The 19,134-nt window shown below is 37.4% G+C and overlaps 1 protein-coding gene across 8 annotated transcripts in view; it reads left to right on the top strand.

Annotated features, from left to right (window-relative positions):
• The window catches only part of RAPH1 (Ras association (RalGDS/AF-6) and pleckstrin homology domains 1), a 184,755-nt gene that overhangs the window by 35,920 nt on the left and 129,701 nt on the right, over positions 1-19,134 (top strand). For 6 of the 8 annotated variants that reach the window (XM_049712340.1, XM_033429465.2, XM_004262828.3 and 3 more), the window contains exons 3-5: positions 2,148-2,253; positions 3,069-3,574; positions 14,853-14,933. In XM_049712340.1, the coding sequence (XP_049568297.1) occupies positions 2,148-2,253; positions 3,069-3,574; positions 14,853-14,933 (693 nt within the window). The remainder of the gene's footprint in view (positions 1-2,147; positions 2,254-3,068; positions 3,575-14,852; positions 14,934-19,134) is intronic. The other 2 variants (XM_033429464.2, XM_004262827.3) reach the window with 1 other exon arrangement.

Below are 19,134 nucleotides of genomic sequence, written 5' to 3'. Positions count from 1 at the left end.
GCACCATGGACACAGCAGATAATTATAATAAGTATTTGTTTATTTAAACTGATGAATAGATTGAGTTTTAATATGTTTTCAATTATATTCAGATTTTACTGAAAATATTACCTACATACTATTCTTCATTTCCACTTAGAGAAGGAGGATTAGGCCTTAAATTGCAGCAGCAGATTTTGGTTTGAGGTTGAAGGAGAATTTCCTAGCTGTTTCCCGAAACTTTGAAATAAGACACTGAATGGCTGTGGATCTCCTTCAGATGATAGCTTTAAAAACTGGATGTTACAATAGCCTGGAGATGGAAACAACCTAAGTGCCCATCATCAGATGAATGGATAAAGAAGATGTGGCACATATATACAATGGAATATTACTCAGCCATAAAAAGAAACGAAATTGAGCTATTTGTAATGAGGTGGATAGACCTAGAGTCTGTCATACAGAGTGAAGTAAGTCAGAAAGAGAAAGACAAATACTGTATGCTAACACATATATATATGGAATTTAAGGGAAAAAAATGTCATGAAGAACCTAGAGGTAAGACAGGAATAAAGGCACAGACCTACTAGAGAATGGACTTGAGGATATGGGGAGGGGGGAAGGGTGAGCTGTGACAAAGCGAGAGAGAGGCATGGACATATATACACTACCAAACGTAAGGTAGATAGCTAGTGGGAAGCAGCCGCATAGCACAGGGAAATCAGCTCGGTGCTTTGTGACTGCCTGGAGGGGTGGGATAGGGAGGGTGGGAGGGAGGGAGACGCAAGAGGGAAGAGATATGGGAACATATGTATATGTATAACTGATTCACTTTGTTATAAAGCAGAAACTAACACACCATTGTAAAGCAATTATACCCCAATAAAGATGTTAAAAAAAAAAACAAATAAAAACTGGATGGACACTATCTAAATGGATTCAGTTGAAACAAATGAATAAAGAAGACAGCATTCTAATCTAATTCCATGATTCTACAAATAGACTATTCAGCATTCTTTTTCATTTGAAATCTATTTGATAATTATAAAGAGAAATTAAAATTTTAAAAGACTAATCGTAATATTTACAAATTAATTTAAATAGACACTAAATAACTATTGACCCTTTCCCTGAATTTCTCTGTTGTAAACGCCTTATCTTCCTTATTGTAGAAAGGTTGGAGAGAAAAAAGTGTCATTTAAAAAGATGGTGAGTTGGGACTTCCCTGGTGGTCCAGTGGTAAAGAATCCACCTTAACAATGTGGGGGACGCGGGTTTGATCCCTGGTCAGGGAACTAAGATCCCACATGCCACGGGGTAACTAAGCCTGCGTGCCACAACTACTGAGCTCATGCGCCTCAACTAGAGAAGAGAAAACCCGCACGCCACAACTAGGGAGAAGCCTGCATGCTGCAACAAAAGATCCTGCATGCCTCAACGAAGATCCCGCATGCCACAGCTAAGACCTGATGCAGCCAAAAATAAATAAATTAAATAAATAAATAATTTTAAAATCTTAAAAATAAAAAAATAAAAAGGTGGTGAGTTAACTTACAAGACACCCTACCCTGAAGATCAGTGTGATTGAAGACTTAATCACAGGCAGTATAGCTGGTTACAGTTTGCCCTCACCTTAGTAGAGCTTGCAAAGAACAAGGACATTGCATCATTGTTTGAAGTTGTAGCCATTAAGATCTAGGGTCTCATAATTTTGAGTCCAGAATTGTGCCTTATCTCCAGGGTAATTCATTCCAAGAATGAGGCTCTGTTGGACCAAAAACAAATTCCTTTGAAGAGAGAGAAAACAGAATTCTCTGCATTATTTCTTATCTTACCATGCCCATATTCATGTACCTAGCTTATTTTATAGTGAATTTATGTAAAACGAGCTCAGTCACTATCCATGATGTATTCAATATTTGGAAAGATATTTACTCCAAACTGTAACTATCTCAAGTGCCTTAAGTAAGCATATATCTAAAAATTGAAGAAACTATAACCAAAATGATATGAAAACCAATTATACTTTTGCTATTACTTAGAAGAACTTTGGTTGTATTAACTATTATACAACAGTTCACTTAATCATAAAAAAAAAACTTTATTCATCTTTTTATTATAATTGAAGCCTGAATTTAATATGACTTCTTAAACTTTGTTTTTTAAAGAGTTTGGATTCTGACAAGCCCACGGAACCAATAAAAAGATCTCCTCTTCGCCAGGAAACAAACATGGCCAATTTTTCTTATCGTTTCTCCATATACAACTTGAATGGTAAGATGTAATTGGAAACAAAATGTAAAACAATGTATTAAGTTATATAATGTAGAAATAATACAGTAACAATTACAAATAGCTCAATATAAAAACCATATATGCATAACTTGACTGAGTTCTTATATTTCTTGATTTGTACATTTTATTACTAATTCAAATCATCACAGAAAAAAACAAACTGGAACATAACTAAAATAGTTTTCTAGTTGAGTTATTAATAATTGACAAAGTACATACTCAGGTAGAATCCTACAGCAAACTTAATTGCATTGTTGTATTTTCACTGGAATAAAGTCCAGTGAAAGTGAAATTACTTGTTACTAATTTAAAACCAGCCCCTCTGGCCTTTATTTAATGAACTCTACCTAGTCAGCTTTTAGTTCTTGGAACTGACATTTCAATCTGTAATTTTTTTTAGGGCTTAACATTTCTCTTTTTATGCCCTCAGATCTTTAGGTATTAACATCTCCACCAGGGCAATATTAACAACTTAGAGCCTCTGGTAAAAAATTGCATGGGGGATGTGGTTAAAACCATGGAACAGTATACAATTTTTCCATTATTTTTATCTTTCAACTCATAATTTTATCCTCCTCTGATTACTACAAATCTTAAAAGATGGACTCTTTGCTTCTAAAATTTTCTCTTGGAATTTAAAACAAAAAACTGTTAGAAATCCTGTATTTGATAGGCATTAGGCCCAATAGGATGAATTTGTTTGCTTTTCCCCTGGCATTCATTAACTGATTTATAATAGAATGTATAAATTCTAATTCATTGTGTTCTGGAAACATGTATGTTGTTCATTGCAGAAGCTCTGAATCAGGGAGAGACTGTGGATTTGGATGCCCTAATGGCCGATCTTTGCTCAATAGAGCAGGAGCTCAGCAGTTTTGGTGCAGGAAATAGTAAGCGTCAAATCACAGAAACAAAAGCCACTCAGAAGTTACCTGCTAGCCGACATACATCAAAACATGGCACCTTGAAAGGATTGTCTTCTTCGTCTAATAGGATAACTAAACCGTCTCATGCCAACTACTCCCTGGATGACATCACCGCACAGTTAGAACAGGCCTCCTTGAGCATGGATGAGGCTGCTCAGCAGTCTGTACTAGAAGGTACTAAGTCCTTAGTAACTAATCAGCACAGGAGAACAGCGTCAGCGGGCACAGTGAGTGATGCTGAAGTACGCTCTATTAGTAACTCCTCTCGTTCAAGCATCACTTCTGCAGCCTCTAGCATGGACTCTTTGGATATTGATAAAGTAACACGCCCTCAAGAACTGGATTTGACACATCAGGGGCAGCCAATTACTGAGGTAAGTGGATGGAACTTTCTTCCCTGGTATTTCAGTATTACAATAAGGAAGAAATGATATTTTAAAAATGCAGTTCTAATCAACTTTCCTGTTTTTTCTACATTTAAAGTTTGTCAAGAATACCTCTGAGCTAAGCTTTAAAATCAGACTACAGAATATATTACCAGATATAGCAGTATCATAAAGATGATTAAGAAGAGATTTAGTTTCTTCAGTTTTATTCTTGTGACTATTTGAAGTCTTTAAATTAATGTCAGTTGTATCACATGATTAAAAAACTTGAAATATATTTAATGATATTTTGTAAAGTTATGATAGCTATTAAGCTGAAATAATTGCTTTCTAATATATGTTTATTACAAAATAACCATTTGAGAAAATGACTCATATCCCCATTATAATTCTCCCAGATTCTAGCTCTCAGGGTTTACTCCATTTTATTGTCAAAGAGTTGGTGTGATGTAGTGAAAAGAGCCACTGGGCTTGGAATTGGAAAACTTGGTTCCAAGTGTTTCACCACCTATCAGACCTACATGAGTTATTCAGTCTTTGTGAACTTCAATTTCTCATAAGTAAAGTGGAGCTAATAGTACATGGTCTACCTTCCTCATACGGTGGTTCAGAGAATCAGAAGTGATATGATATGCATGAACAGATTTTAAAAGATGAAGTTTTTCTGGATGTGATGGGGTGAGGGTAAGGAATGGATCTGTGATAAAATAAGTTTAGTAAAAGCTGAGCTTGATGAAGATGAATTCTTTATTGAGTTTTTTTCATCAAGGAGAAGGCAATTTTGTTATAAGGCAGCAGCAAGAAAGAAGAAAACCTATGGGGCAGAATAAAGCCAGCCTTCCATTCAGTTTATATATATAGTGCTCTCTAATACAGGGTAAAATAATTTATATTAATCAATACTAAGGTAAAATCTTATAAAACGTTGTTTAAGGAATTGCAGAGAAATTCAAAATTTACACGTGTTACTCAATATTATTGATCTTCCCACCATTGATTTAATTCATTAGGTTAATTTCCATCCATCAGTAACTCTTGGTATCCACTAGTACTTTGTTCTAGGCACTGTGGAGCACAAAAGAAGCATGAATCATGGTAGTTTGGAGATAAATTTAAGTTTTATTGCTTGTAAAGAAAGTTAGCAAATTACATCAAAGAGTAAACTTTCATTTATTTAAAATGAAACTTTTCTAAGCGGTATATATTCTATAGAGAACTTGAAAACTTATTTCTACCTTGTGATACCTGGGCGTTATATTTAGCACCAGCTACTTAGCATGCATCACTTATATCTTTTAGGCTTACCTGTTGGGAAATGAGCAATATTTTATTAGGGATGAGCTTGTTTGGTTATTCTGTGTTTTGTGTGTTGATATTCCTTCTTTCCAATCAGATTATTTTGAGTTGGGTCAAAATGCATGAGGACAGGTTATGAACTAATTAAGAATCTTGGTGTGTATGTGTGTGTTTCCATCTGTAAAATACACTCATTATAAAGTTCACTCTGTAAAGTACACTCATTATAAGTAACAATTGAAGAGCAAACAAAGTAAAAAGTGAAGTCTTCTAGCAAACACTTCACACAGTATCTAGTGGTATCCATGGGCAAGGATACCAGTGTTCAATGGTATAATATTTAATATAAGACTTAGTATAAGGTTTGGTGAGTAAGCCAGCAAAAAGCAGGGAAAGGAGTTAAAAGTCTTCTCTGTCCAGCCTGTTCTTTTGCCTTGCCCAGGTGGGTAGAAAAGTGGCTTAACAAATCTGGAACTTGTTTCAATGTACTTTTTTTTGGATCTAGTCTGTTCTAATGCAAACCAAGAAAACTAAGAGAGGCTTGCTAGATCCCAAACCAGTGTATCAAATTACCACCAGACTCAAATACAATTTTTTTTTTTTTTTTTTGCATTACGCGGGCCTCTCACTGTTGTGGCCTCTCCCGTTGCGAAGCACAGGCTCTGGACGCGCAGGCTCAGCGGCCATGGCTCACGGGCCCAGCCGCTCCGCGCCATGTGGGATCCTCCCAGACCGGGGCACGAACCCGTGTCCCCTGCATCGGCAGGCGGACTCTCAACCACTGCGCCACCAGGGAAGCCCTCAAATACAATTTTTTAAAAAATACTTTAATTAGTTTTGCATGCATGGAGTTAAAGAGTCATATAGTTCTAGGGACTTCCCTGTTGGCACAGCGGTTAAGAATCCACCTGCCAATGCAGGGGACAGGGTTCAATCCCTGGTCTGGGAAGATCCCACATGCCGCGGAGCAACTAAGCCTGTGTGCCACAACTACTGAGCCTGCGCTCTAGAGCCCGTGAGCCACAACTACTGAAGCCTGCGGTGTGCTCCGCAACAAGAGAAGCCACCGCAATGAGAAACCTGTGCACCGCAACGAAGAGTAGCCCCCCTCGACTCAACTAGTTAAAGCCCGCACGCCGCAACGAAGACCCAATGCAGCCAAAAATTTTAAAAAATAATAAATAAATTAATTTAAAAAACAGTCATATAGTTCTAAAGAGACTTGTTACCAAAAAAACTTTGCTACACGTGCACACACACGCTCATGCACCCTGTATTCTGCTCGCAGAGGTAAGTGCTTTCTACTCTTTCAGCTGATTCTTAGTGTATTTACCTATCATTAAATCTATAAGTATATCGCTATTTCTTGATTTTTTTTCAGTTGTATGTATTACCTACTGTCTTCTCACTTTGGAAATTAGGATATAGTTCTCCTTAGACAGTTCCCCTCTTTTCTCCCCTCCCGTTCCCCCATCCTTCGAATATATTTTGGTTGGGTAACTATTCAGTGTTTATATTATCATGACTGTATACATGCAATTTACTGCTAAACTGTATATACTTCTGTTACATTTCCTTTTGGGGACATTACCTTTTGCTTTTCCTGGAATTAAGAATTGTCTTTAGATTTCAAAATAGCTTTTTGTATGTTTATCACTATTTCTACTCCAAACTTTCTCCCAGTTGATTAAATCTCTTACTTGGTTTGAACAAAATTGGTGTTCTATTAATTTCATCTTCTTAAAGTTCTTCTTTGTCTTTTGTAGTCTTTATTCTAGTATCATTCTTAGGTCTTTTCTCTCAGGTGGGTAAGCTTCTCCAGAGAAGATTCTTCCAATCCCCTGCATGGAGGGCATATGCTTGGCTGCCAATGCTTTAGCACTCATTTGGGAAAGAAGGCATGGGATGTGGAGTGGTCCTTAACACAACCTTCCATTTAATCCTTTTAGGTCAAGGCTATTGACATCTGGGCTACATAATTCTTTGTTGTGGGAGCTATCCTGTGCATTGTAGGATGTTTAGCAGCATCCCTGGCATCTACCCACTAGGTGCCAGTACTACATACATCCCTCCAGTTGTGACAACTAGAAATGTCTCCAGACATTGCTGTCTGTTCCCTGTGAGGCAAAATCGCCCCCATTTGAGAATCACTGTGTAAGTAGAAAGGGTTAATAATAGCAGGTCTGAGCCCTTTTTTTCATGGGAAATGACCTTGGATTTTCCTTCTCCTGGCATTCTTTACTAGAAACTTGATTAATGAATATATAACGTATCCAGGTAATATTGTTTATTGTAAATTGATGCTGATTGGTGAGTGCATATGGATCAGGAAGACTGTGAGTGAACTATAGAAGCCTGTGAAAAGACACTGAACTTGACTCCTGTTGTGCAATGTGTGACTCTTGTAGGTGAGCATGAACATATCCCTCCAGGGGCCCTGGAACCTACACTCATTGGCTGTTAAAATATGCTCCTGGTTCCTGTGAAGCATGGAGTTTCCCTAAGCCAGGGTGATTTCTGTACTTATTCACATGATCTCTTTCTCTTACAGGGTCCAAAAAAGGCCCCTGGTGGGCTGTATAAACCCCTTCTGAAGATAGAGTGCCTCATGCTAGCATGCTGTCTTTGTCTTTGTCTTTCTGCAGAACTAAATGAACCTGGTGCCAAGCTGTGGTCTTTGGGGTCCTATGAATGAATATCGGTCTGAACCTGAGACTGCTGCTGGTGGCAGGAAAGGAGGAAATCTGGGAATTAACTGCTTTCTTAAATATGCTTTCAACCAGTCCTGCTTTTAGTCCCACCTTCATTCACTTCTGCTGATTCTGGAGTCATTTGAGGCTACAGAATGTAAACTGGGGTGCTCCTCTGCTTTTCTCCAGTGCTGGCTTAGCATTCAGCTTTCCTTGGGCCTGCTGAGTGTTTTTTTTACCACTCAGCCATATGCTTTCTGGCTTCCAAATTTTTGTCATGTCTTCTTATGAGTTTGTCTTTAAAACAGCAGCAACAACCAAACCCTTTATCTATGTTTTAGTGAGATTTGGGGAGGGATTGGAACTACCTCATTGGCCATTCACAGTCTCCTTTTCATGTCTACTGTCTCTTGACCTTGGAGTGCCCCAAGGTGCAGTCCTCAGACTACCTTTCTATCTGTATCTACTCCTTTTGTGATCTTACACACTGACAACTCCCAAATTTTAATACCCTATCATTTATTTAAGGCACATTTCCCCCCACTACATCTTAGTTCCTCTAAAAACAATGGTTCTCAACTGGGAGCTATTTTGTCCCCCAGAGGGCGTTTTTGGCTGTCAGTGATAGAAGGGTGCTCCTGGCATCTGGTGGGTAGGGGCCAGGGGTGCTGCTAAAATCCTGCAATGCACAGGACAGCCTCCACAGCAAACAAGTATCTGACCCAAAATAGTGCCAAGATTGAGGAGCCATGTTCTAAAGCAGGTGGCATCGGTCACTCACTGTCAGCAAGATGGCAATTACACTGTGTTGTGTGAAGCTGTCTGTTGACAGTTTCTGATAAAGATCAAGAAATACCAGCACTAAATCATCTTAGATTCAAGGGAATACAGGTTTCTTTAGCCAGTGCCTCTCCCCTGAACTCCAGGCTCATGCATCCTATTTCTAATCAGTATCTCTATTTGGTTATCTAATAGGTAACTCAGATTTAACTGCTCTAAAACTGAAGCCCTGATTTTTTTCTCCCAGACTTATTCCTCCTGCAGTCTTCTCCATCTCAGTTAATGGCTATTCTGTCCTTCCAGTTCATCAAGCAAAACCCTTGGAGTCTTTATCTCCTTCTCTTTTTTTTTTCCCCACCCTGCTTCCAATCCAGCAGCCAGCTCTGTTGCCTTAACTTCAGATTATATCCAGAATTTGATCACTTCTCACCACCTTCACTGCCACCAAGCCAACCCTGTCTTGATATAGATTTTTGCAGTAGCCTCCCGATGAGTCTTCTGTGTTCACTGTTCCCTTAACAGTCTGTTATCCACATGTCAGCCAGAATGGTCCTATTAAAGGTAAGTCAGATCTTGCCCCTCCTCCTTTCAAACCCAAAGGCTTTGTATCTTACTCAGTATAAAACCAAAATCCCTACAGTGACCTGCAGGGCCTTACCAGATCTGCTTTCCTGTTGCCTGCTCCTGTATTCCTTTCTTTCCTCCCTCCCTTACTCTGTCAGCCATACTGCCTCCCAGTTGTTCGTTGCCAGAAGTCAGAGCTTGCCTCAGAGCCTTTTCGTTTGTCCCCCTGCCTGGATGCCCTTCCCTGTGATAGTACCCCTTTACTACCTTTAGGGATTTGCTCAAAAGTCACTTTCCCAGTGAGGCCTTCTGTGATCACCCTATTTTAAAATTGAATTCCTCTTCCTCTGCCCTGTGATACTTTTTATCTCCCTTTTCTGCTTTATATTTCTCTTTATTTTATCACCATTTAAAATACTATATATTTTACTTTTTTAAAAAATAAATTTATTTATTTATGTGTGTATGTATGTATGTTTGGCTGCGGTGGGTCTTCATTGCTGCATGCAGGCTTTCTCTAGTTGCGGCGAGCAGGGGCTACTCTTCATTGCGGTGCGCAGGCTTCTCATTGCAGTGTCTTCTCGTTGTGGAGCACGTGCTCTAGGGCCACGGACTTCGGTAGTTGTGGCACGCAGGCTCAGTAGTTGTGGCTCGCGGGTTCTAGAGCACAGGCTCAGTAGTTGCGGCGCATGGGCTTAGTTGTTCCGCGGCATGTGGGATCTTCCCAGACCAGGGCTTGAACACGTGCCCCCTGCATTGGCAGGTGGATTCTTAACTACTGTGCCACCAGGGAAGTCCTTTACTTCTTTTATTTTGCTCATCTGTCTTCTCCCACTTGAATGTGAGGTCCAGGAGGAGAGGAAATTTTTGAAAAATTTCTTTGATTCCTGATGTGTCTTTAGCACCTAGAACATTATTTGGCTCATAAGAAGCAGTCAGATATTTGAATGAGCATTTAAATATATGCACATGTTCAATCCATCTTTGTCTAGAAGTCTTGCACTCTAAAATTATCAGCAATTATTTTCTTTCAAGATAGTGGGCGGAGTGCCATGAGTGAAGTAATATGTGAAAATTCTGATAGTGAAACTTTTTTTTTAGACCCCACTAAGTTCTTTAGAGGAAGTAATTATACCTGTTTTAAGAAACCTAGGACAGAATAGTTACTTGCACTGAAGTTTGGTGATACAAATACCAGTTGGAAAAATCAATTTGAGATTGGTACTATTTCGTCTTGGGGATGTGGGTATTCAAACTGCCCATTCAAAAATAAATAATTCTGTGGCTTATCTTTCTGCCTCCTTGCTCTCTGAAGCCAGCAGGGATAGGCACAGTATAATTTCACATCAGGGAGAGTATGTCTTTTTCCCCTCCTTTCTCTTTCTTGACTTTTGTTGAAATACTGTGCTTCCAGGCACTTCACATATGTTTATTTCATTTAAGCTTCCCGCTCTCCCGGGCATTATTCCAAAGAAGAGATTAAGTAGGTCAAATAACTGGGAAGTCTATATTTGAATTCCAAAACTACATTTGCCTCCCAACTTTTATCAGTATCTTAAAAATAAAGTGAAGCTGATTATCAAAAATGATTATTCCCTGAATGTTAAAGAATGCTTTAAGCATAAAAATATTTTCCATGGATAAACGTAAAAATGAATTACAGAATAATTTTAGTTAGTATTCTTATAAAATCCATCAGTAATGTTCATTTGCTAAGTTTTTAAAATTAGAATTCATTGTAGTTGAAGTAAATTAGGGCTGTTTATATCTAAAGCAATGTGAAATAAATGTTGCAGCTGACTTGCTGGTACTTTTATTCACATTAACTGATAAAACAATTTTTAATAAGACAGCAGTTTTCAAATTTAAATAGTAATTTCATGTTATAAATTTTATATAAAGTAGGGTCTACTGATAAAAGGTTAGTGCTAAAATATACCTGTATATTTATTTTCTGGTGGGATTTAAGGGAATGATTCCTCTGAATTTGGCATTTTATACACATAAATGTGTTTTTAAAGTGAAAATACTTTTAGAAGCTTTTACTGAAGTTTATGGTAGATTCAAAAAGTTTTGCTGAATCTTTAAGAATATTTGATGATCGTATTATAAATATTTTGATAGGAAAAATTCCCTAAATATCTGAGCTACTAAAACTTTTCAGTGTTATATATTTTTTCCTTATGTACATAGGGTTTTTTAAATGAAATATTTCATGGATACACCATTATAACTTGTGATATGCAACACAGCATATCATAGCTTCAGGGCAATTCCTTTACTTCTTTTACTTTCCCGAACTATTTCAGGAATTAATGTGTGCAGAAATTTTGAGGTATTGGAAAGAAAACAGCAATTGTGTTGTACTATCAGGTAGCATTGGCATTGAAGTCCCAAATTATTCTTAGAAAACAGCCTTTTGCTCTGAAGTATTAACCAGGTGGGAGCACAGGGCTTTCTGAAACTTTAAGAGGCCTACATATCTAAAAGATTGGGGTTATTAATTATTACAGCTACATTTCGCCTAAAATTCTAGTGGCTATGTTGCTACATCTCACTGAAATTTATTCACGTGTACCAACTTGGTGTTCAATTCTAGATTTCACTGGCCTAGTGAGATTAATAAAAGGAATAGGTATCAGATGAAAGAAGAACTGAAGATTGGTGAAAGCCAGGGGAAAAGCCTGGTCATCACTCATAGACACTTTTCAGACACACCACCCAGTCAACACTGGCATATATGCCCTGATCCTTATTGGGTGGGTTTCTTAGAAATATATGCAGTGTTTCCTTGAGGAAGTGAAAACGCATATTTATTTGGTTTTAGGTCTGTTTTGTTTTTCTTTTCTGTTTTGCTTTGTGTTGGGAGAGCTGGTAAAGGACCTTATACTGGCTATATAATGGCCAGTTACATATCTAGGAGAGGAATAAACGGAAGAGGGAGGAAAAGAGAAAATAATATCAGCTACTATATTGAGTGCTTATTCTGTGTTGGGCATTGTGCTTTACATGCCTAACACACTGAATCTGTACAGTGCCTTGTGGAATAGGTACCATTACCTCTATTTTACAATGAAAGGAACTAAGGCAGAGTGACTAAATAACTTTCCCAAGGGTTTGAACCCAGACAGTCAGCAATACCTTGCTGTTTCATCACAGAATTGAAGGAGGATCAAGACAAGGCTAGACTGGCGAGTGCTTCTCAGATCCAGACCTAGAGACAGAACTACATGGGCAGTAGAAAAAAGGCAAAGAGATTTATGCAGCAACATCCCCATCTTGTGGTGTTTTAGTATATTCCCGAATATATTGTTAAAATTTAACAGCTATAAGCTAGCTCTAATCTAAATGAATTGAGGCTTAAATAAAATTCAGATGATGGCTGGTGGTTTCCCACTTTTGATATAATAGTAATGTAATTATTACTCATTAATGTTTATAGCAACTTTTGGAGATAAATGCTGTCATTACACCATTTTACACATGAGGAAACAGGTTAAATAATAAGCCCAGAGTCGCATTGCCAGGAAACGACTGAGCTGGGGCTTGAAACAGGCCCTCTGGCCGCAGGGTCTGGATTCTTAACCATCATGCTATATTTATTTTTAATATTTGCGAAGAGCATATACACATATCAGTAAGAGATGATGAACGTTTTATTGAAGCATTAATGTGTGTTCACAAACCTCCACTTTCCTCCAGTTGTTATCTAAGGTGTACGCTACCAAAACGAAGTGTTTTATTTTGTAACCATGGTTTTGGTAGAAGGTCATTTCTTGATTATGGGTGGGCTCCTGTGTTCAGATCAGTGCTTCTCTATACATCCTCCCCCCACAAGATTCTGGCTCGTAAATGGTACTTTTAACACGTTACAGATTCAGTTCAAGAAAGCAGTGATCCATAACTTGCTTTGCAGCGATTTGTGGAGAGTTTTTGAGAGATTGATAGAGAACGTGATAGCTTTATAACAAATGAAAGATTTTGAAACTGAGAAGGTATGGAGCAAAGTTTGTGTGCAGAATTGACCTTCACATTCACTTCTTGTATGTGTTTTGAGCACAGCTTTTAGATTTATGAAAGTAGTGATGAAGAAAAGATAAAAATACTACCAAAAAAAAGTATTTAAATAGTAGTAGTATTTTTTGTAGTATTTAAATATTTTATGGAAATGGAACCTATTTAACGTTAAAGAAATGATTTCTATCATTGCATAATCCCTTTTCATCTTTATTAAGATAACAACATTTAATCTTTGTTTGCATATGTACTGTTTTCTATTGTCTTTGTTACTTCCCATATGTATATTCATTTTTGGTAAGGATATGTTGAATTTTAATAATATAATGGTTCCATCATACTGTTTAACATGGCATATAGGCAGCCATCTCTTGTTGAACACCTTGGATTGTGATTTTTTTTAACTAACCAATAAGTGTTTAGAAATATGATGGGAGCTTGTGTGAGATTGAGCCTAGAGAGAATATATATTTTTTAAACTTTTTATTTTGAAATAATGTCAAATTTACAAAAATTTGAAAGAATAGTACAAAGAACTCATGAAACTCTTTACTCATGTTCACTAATTTTTAACGTTTTGCCACACTTTATTTTTTATGTATATACATTTTTTTCCTGAACCATTTGAGAGTTGGTTGCATTTATCATGCCTTTTTAGCCCTTAATACTTAAGTCTTTATTTCCTAAAAATGAGGATAATGGCATTATAGATTTGATAGGCCTCCCATTGATGCAGTGATTGACACAGCGCTATAGGATATGTTGACTGAGAAAATGTATAGAGGGGAAAGCAAAAACAGTCTTGATCTGGCCAAGCAAGTGGCATGAAGGTCAAGAAGTAATAGTTATTCATACATTCCATAAATATTGGAGCACCTAGACACTGTGACGGGCTGTAAGGGATAAAACTATGAACATAATACACAACGTCCTTAGGAGATTATAATTTATTGTCTGAGGAAAGGGGTGTCAATACAGACAACCAAAGAAGCAATTTTAGTACAGTGAGTAAAGTACTATGATAGGAAAGACAGAAACCTTGGTTAAAAGGTCATTGATGACTTTGAGAATGAATAACAGAATGCATTACAACTCAAAGGATGAAGACTTTGGAGAAGAAAGGTGGATGCTAGATTGCAGGGAATTAAGGGATAAGTGCAAGAGGTACACTGTAGCTGAATTCAAAAGTAAAAAATAATGAAAGTAAAAAATAATAGTTTAACAAGAGGAGGGTACCCAGAAGAATTGAATGTTTTTCTGTCCTTCTCAGCCCCAGTAAGCTAGACCAGTTGAGTATCAGAGACTGAGATATTAGAAGGGGAATGAGTAGGATCTAGGACATGGTTAGCTTTGGAGGGGAAAAAAGGGTATTTACTCATATAGAAGTGGAGAGAAGGATGAGAATATGGGTGTAGTTGTAGGATACATTTTAGGGATGAAGATCCTCATGATAGATGCGATTTTCTTAGAAATGGAAGGAAGTGAGGTCATAGGGAGAGGTTGAAGGATGAAACCAGGAAGTTGAAGAACTTGGAAACTACTTGTTCCCTCTAAGAACAAGCTTAGAGGGAATGACTTAGAGAGAGGAGAAAAGATTAAGAGTACTGCTAAAGCACAGTTAAGGCCCAGTTGGGGTTCAGTATGAATTGGTACTGGACACACTCTTTCTGTGTAGTTCTCCCATAGAGCTCTACTGTCCAGAAGGAGAGTGAGGTTATCCTTAAATTATCAAGGGTTAGGATCATCTGGTTCTTACCTTTTCTATTTTTGCACAGTATAATGAGGTGCATGCAACTTTTCATTACTATTTTGTTTCAATGATTCATTTCAGTGATCTTTTTCTCTTCCTGCATGATAATGAGAACTGCCCTTTTCCACCTCCTTTACCTATCATTTTCTTCCTTCCTGCATTTTCACAGCATGCTATTTCTCTGAGATGTCCCAGCAAGCAGGCCAAGCGTCATATTGACTTCACAGAAGAACAGGCTGAGCTGACACCTGTAAGTTCTGTAAACATGTCCATTGGGACTACTCAAATTTTATTAGCAAAGAGGAATGCATTCTCTACAACTCCTGATGGTGAAACCTTGTCATATATCTCAATTTTTTGAACACAAACAAAGCTTAATAAATAAGCAGAAACAAATGAGCAACTGTATGATACAGTATTATTGAATGTTAAAACTCATGGTAAGAGTATGTTGGTGGTTGTATATCTGGTATAGAGAAATTTTATATCAGAACCTTTTTTATTAAGCTAAGGGCTTCTGTAAATTTCTCAAGATATTGCTAAATTTGGCTGTTCTTCAGAAGGGGGATATCAAGTGTAATGACTCTTCTGCACTGATGCTTAACAGAAAACCTAATTTCTTCAAAAATGTATCCTCTGGTCAGTGGTTGACACACCTGGATGCTTCAGAGCTGCGCTGTTCCATACGGTAGCCACTAGCCACAAGAGGCTATTAAGCACTTCAAATGTTAATCCAAATTGAGATGTGCTATAAAGATAAAAACACATACTGGATTTTGAAGACTTAGTATGAAAAAAAGAATGTAAAATAAAAGATGCTAATATTAGTTTATTTCATCATTTTCTTTTTACTTTTTTAAAAAAGTGGTTATTAGAAAACTTTAAATTACATTTGTAGTTCATATTATATTTCCATTAGACAGTGCTGCTTCAGAGTCATCTATGAAGCATTAAAAAAAAAAAAAAAAAGTCCCTGACCCGCACGCAGTTGAATCAGATTCCCTCTGACCTTCCCTTCTCCCCTCCTTCCCTTCCTCCCTCCCTCCCTTCCTTCCTGTCCTTTAAAAATACTGGTAGTAACCCAGTGAATTGATTCCACAACCCACTAATGGGTTATATCCTGCTTAGTGAAAAACACTTCTCCAAGCTTACCTTTGGCCCCTCCCCTACATTCTTAAGCATCAGCCCCTCGTACTGTAATATTTGCATTGTCATCTACTTGTCTCTTCCGCCCAGGCAGCAGTTCTCAGTCCTTTCAGTCCCAGTACCCCTATTTTATAACAGATAATTTATAGCAATACTTTTACTATCCCAAATGAAATTCATAGATAATATAACTTACCTACATACCTGTTTTTGTTTTTGTTTTTTTAGTGAATTTAATGCCCTAACACCTAGTATGAAGGAGAAATAGCCAAAAATAATTTATAATATTATAATGTATCTTTCAGGTTTTAAATTATTGGCCATTTAAAAACTGTACTAAAAGACACAATGAAATAGTCAAATCCTATACTTATTTATAATTAATAACTTTGGATTTAAGAAAAGTGAGATCAGAAGTCATTTTTCTAGTAAAAACAAAGCAGAAATATGGGTGGACCCAGAATTAAAACATGTCATGGCACATAATAGCAGACAAAACGTTCCTGTGTATGGTAATTTTAAAAAGGGAAATAACCTTAAATGAAGTAGGGATAATGTGCTGACACAATTTATAGATTGCCAAAGAAAAGAAAATGGTGAAGTACAAAATTCTTGCAAATAAGATGATGCTTATTTATAATTGTAGTGACAAAATTATTCCCTGCCTTGTAGTGTGGGATGAGGTAGTGATAAAATGATTTTTATATTTGACTTTTTACATTACAGATTTCTCATTGTGCTATATTTTAAATAATTCTGAAAGATAGAGTAATTGAAATATTTTAAAATAATCTGTGTTAATGAAACTCAGTGAAATTCCTGCCTTTCATGTCTTTTCATTAATTTAACAGTATCTGGTTCTTAATTCTGTTAAAAGGAATATCAGCTCTCTCCTGTCATTTATTTGCATGTGACAGAGTGCACACTGATAATACCAGTTCTCATATTGGCAAATCTTACTTCAAGCTGGGTTTCCATTGGTGAGATGATTTTCCAACATACTGAATAATTCTTGGTAAATGTTGAACGGGAATTAAGTGCAGGCTTCCCTCAATTTATTTTACATGGTAAATAGCATTCCTGGAAGAGTCACTGAATATCAAAATTATATAGAAATACTTTGTTCTTATGTGTAAAATGGAGTTACTGAGTTCTAAACTCAGATTGTTATCAACAGGAATTCCCATCTATAATAAGGACATTAAAAATTCATGTGTGATGTGGGACTTGTTATTATATGACATTGTTCCGTGCTTGCAGGGCATCTAGCATTTCTGACTTCCCTCCTCATAAATACCAGTAATGCCCCCCTCCTCCTCATTGTGACAGCCCAAAATATCCCCAGCTTTTTATGAAATGCCTCCTTGAGGGAAGCACCACCCAAGTTGAGAACCACTGATATCTCCCTTTGCTCTGTCTCTACCCTCCACCCCACCCACAGCTGCCTCCTACTCATCCTCCAGGACTCTAGGCCTTTTCAGAAATACTTTGCTGAGCCCCTAATTTGGGTTTAGACACTGCCTCTACCTCTTACTTGCTCCTATACCACTTAACATACTGTATTACAGTTGTCAGTTATCTCCCTATTAGACTCTAAACTCTGTGAGAGCAGGGAGTGCCTTTGCATCTCCAGTGCCTGGCATGGTTCCAGGTTCAACGCTGAATAAATAGTGAATAAATGAAAAAAGGAGGGAAATAGACGAGAGAGAGAAAATGGGCTAATACACCAGTGAAATGGATTAAAAATAGGCTATTGACTTTGTGTTGTTAGTGGTAAATGAAAGAAAATATAAGAAGGCCCTATTTAAATGAAGCTATGTGCATTTTTGTTATGAGCCACGTGTACCAAGACTGAGGCTGACTTAACAGTGTGCCCAGAACACTGTGTCTTTCCCTTTTCTCAGTCCTCCACCTGCACTCCACTCTCCTCATCCCTCTCGCATCTTTCTCCAGTAACCAGTTCTCGGCCACCAGCACCTCCCTCCTGAGCAATTCTAGAGCACTGTGTGACGGGCGCCAGTAGGGGAAGGAAGATAAGGCATTTATTGAAGGAAGGTGTTAGCTGCTTGTGGTTTCTAGATTTTCATTTTTTTCTGCTACAAATACTTGTGGCTTAGAGGGAACGTGGAGCCCTGGCCAGTGGTGAAGCAGTGCATGGCTGAGTGACTGTCCCAAACACAAAGGGGTTATGATCTTGTTCAGCTACTGCTTGTAGTCTCATTTTTTTAGATGTGGTGTTTTTGGGGGTCACCAACCATTAATGATTATCCTCTTTTTATTTTAAGGTATTTAAACCTTTCAGTATTTTAAAATCAGTAACTTCTACTTCTGGGTCTTTAAACAAATACAGTTAGATAATATTGTTTCTTACTGATCAGATATAGATTTTTTTAGTGATTTGAAGTCTTGAGGTGATTTGAGTTTGAAGACTGACTAAATTTTGTAAGATCTTTTTTTTTAAGTTTAAACTTGAATTTAATGTCTAGAATTATATTTACCAAAGAATAGTTTGTTTTGATGGCCTAAAGCAGAATTTTTTTTTAATTTGAAAAATAATTATCTGAATATAGATATTCTACTCATTTGAGGGATCTTTATCTGAGAAAGTAACTTTTATGAGTAAGACAGATAGGACTAGGTTTTCAAGAAATTATTTTCTATATGTTCTACATAATTACGTAAGAATACGTTTTTCCCATTATATATGAATAACAAAAAATGAATGAGAATAAGAGCAATGAAAGTTATAGTTGCTCTTTTTAATTGTCCTCAGTTTTCTTCCTGGTCTTAGCTGATTGCTAACCTCAAATTAAATTCAATTTTCAGAAACTTCTGCTTAACCTGGCGTTTTTATAGGTGAGCCAACTAATCTTTACCTTCAGGGGATTATACCATCTAGGTAAATGAGGACCTAGAGATAATTTTCTCCGTTCTTATTATTGTTTGACCTTTTAGTGCTAATATTGATGAAAACGTCCAGTTTTTGTTTTAAATCTTAGGGTTTTTTTTTTTTTAGTGTTTTTTTTCTTGTTTGTTTTGTTTTTTTTTGTTTTTGCTGTACACGGGCCTCTCACTGTTGTGGCCTCTCCCGTTGCGGAGCACAGGCTCCGGACGCGCAGGCTCAGCGGCCATGGCTCACGGGCCCAGCCACTCCGCGGCATGTGGGATCTTCCCAGACCGGGGCACGAACCCATGTCCCCTGCATCGGCAGGCAGACTCCCAACCACTGCGCCACCAGGGAAGCCCTTAGGGTTTTTTTGTTTGTTTGTTTTGTTTTTTGTTTTTTTCCCCCCCAGGAGTAGGTG

This window comes from Orcinus orca, chromosome 7 (assembly GCF_937001465.1).
Source record: "Orcinus orca chromosome 7, mOrcOrc1.1, whole genome shotgun sequence".
NCBI lineage: Eukaryota > Metazoa > Chordata > Mammalia > Artiodactyla > Delphinidae > Orcinus > Orcinus orca.
The sequence above is the reverse complement of the archived record's forward strand: the minus strand, read 5'-3'. Positions and strand labels throughout refer to the sequence as shown.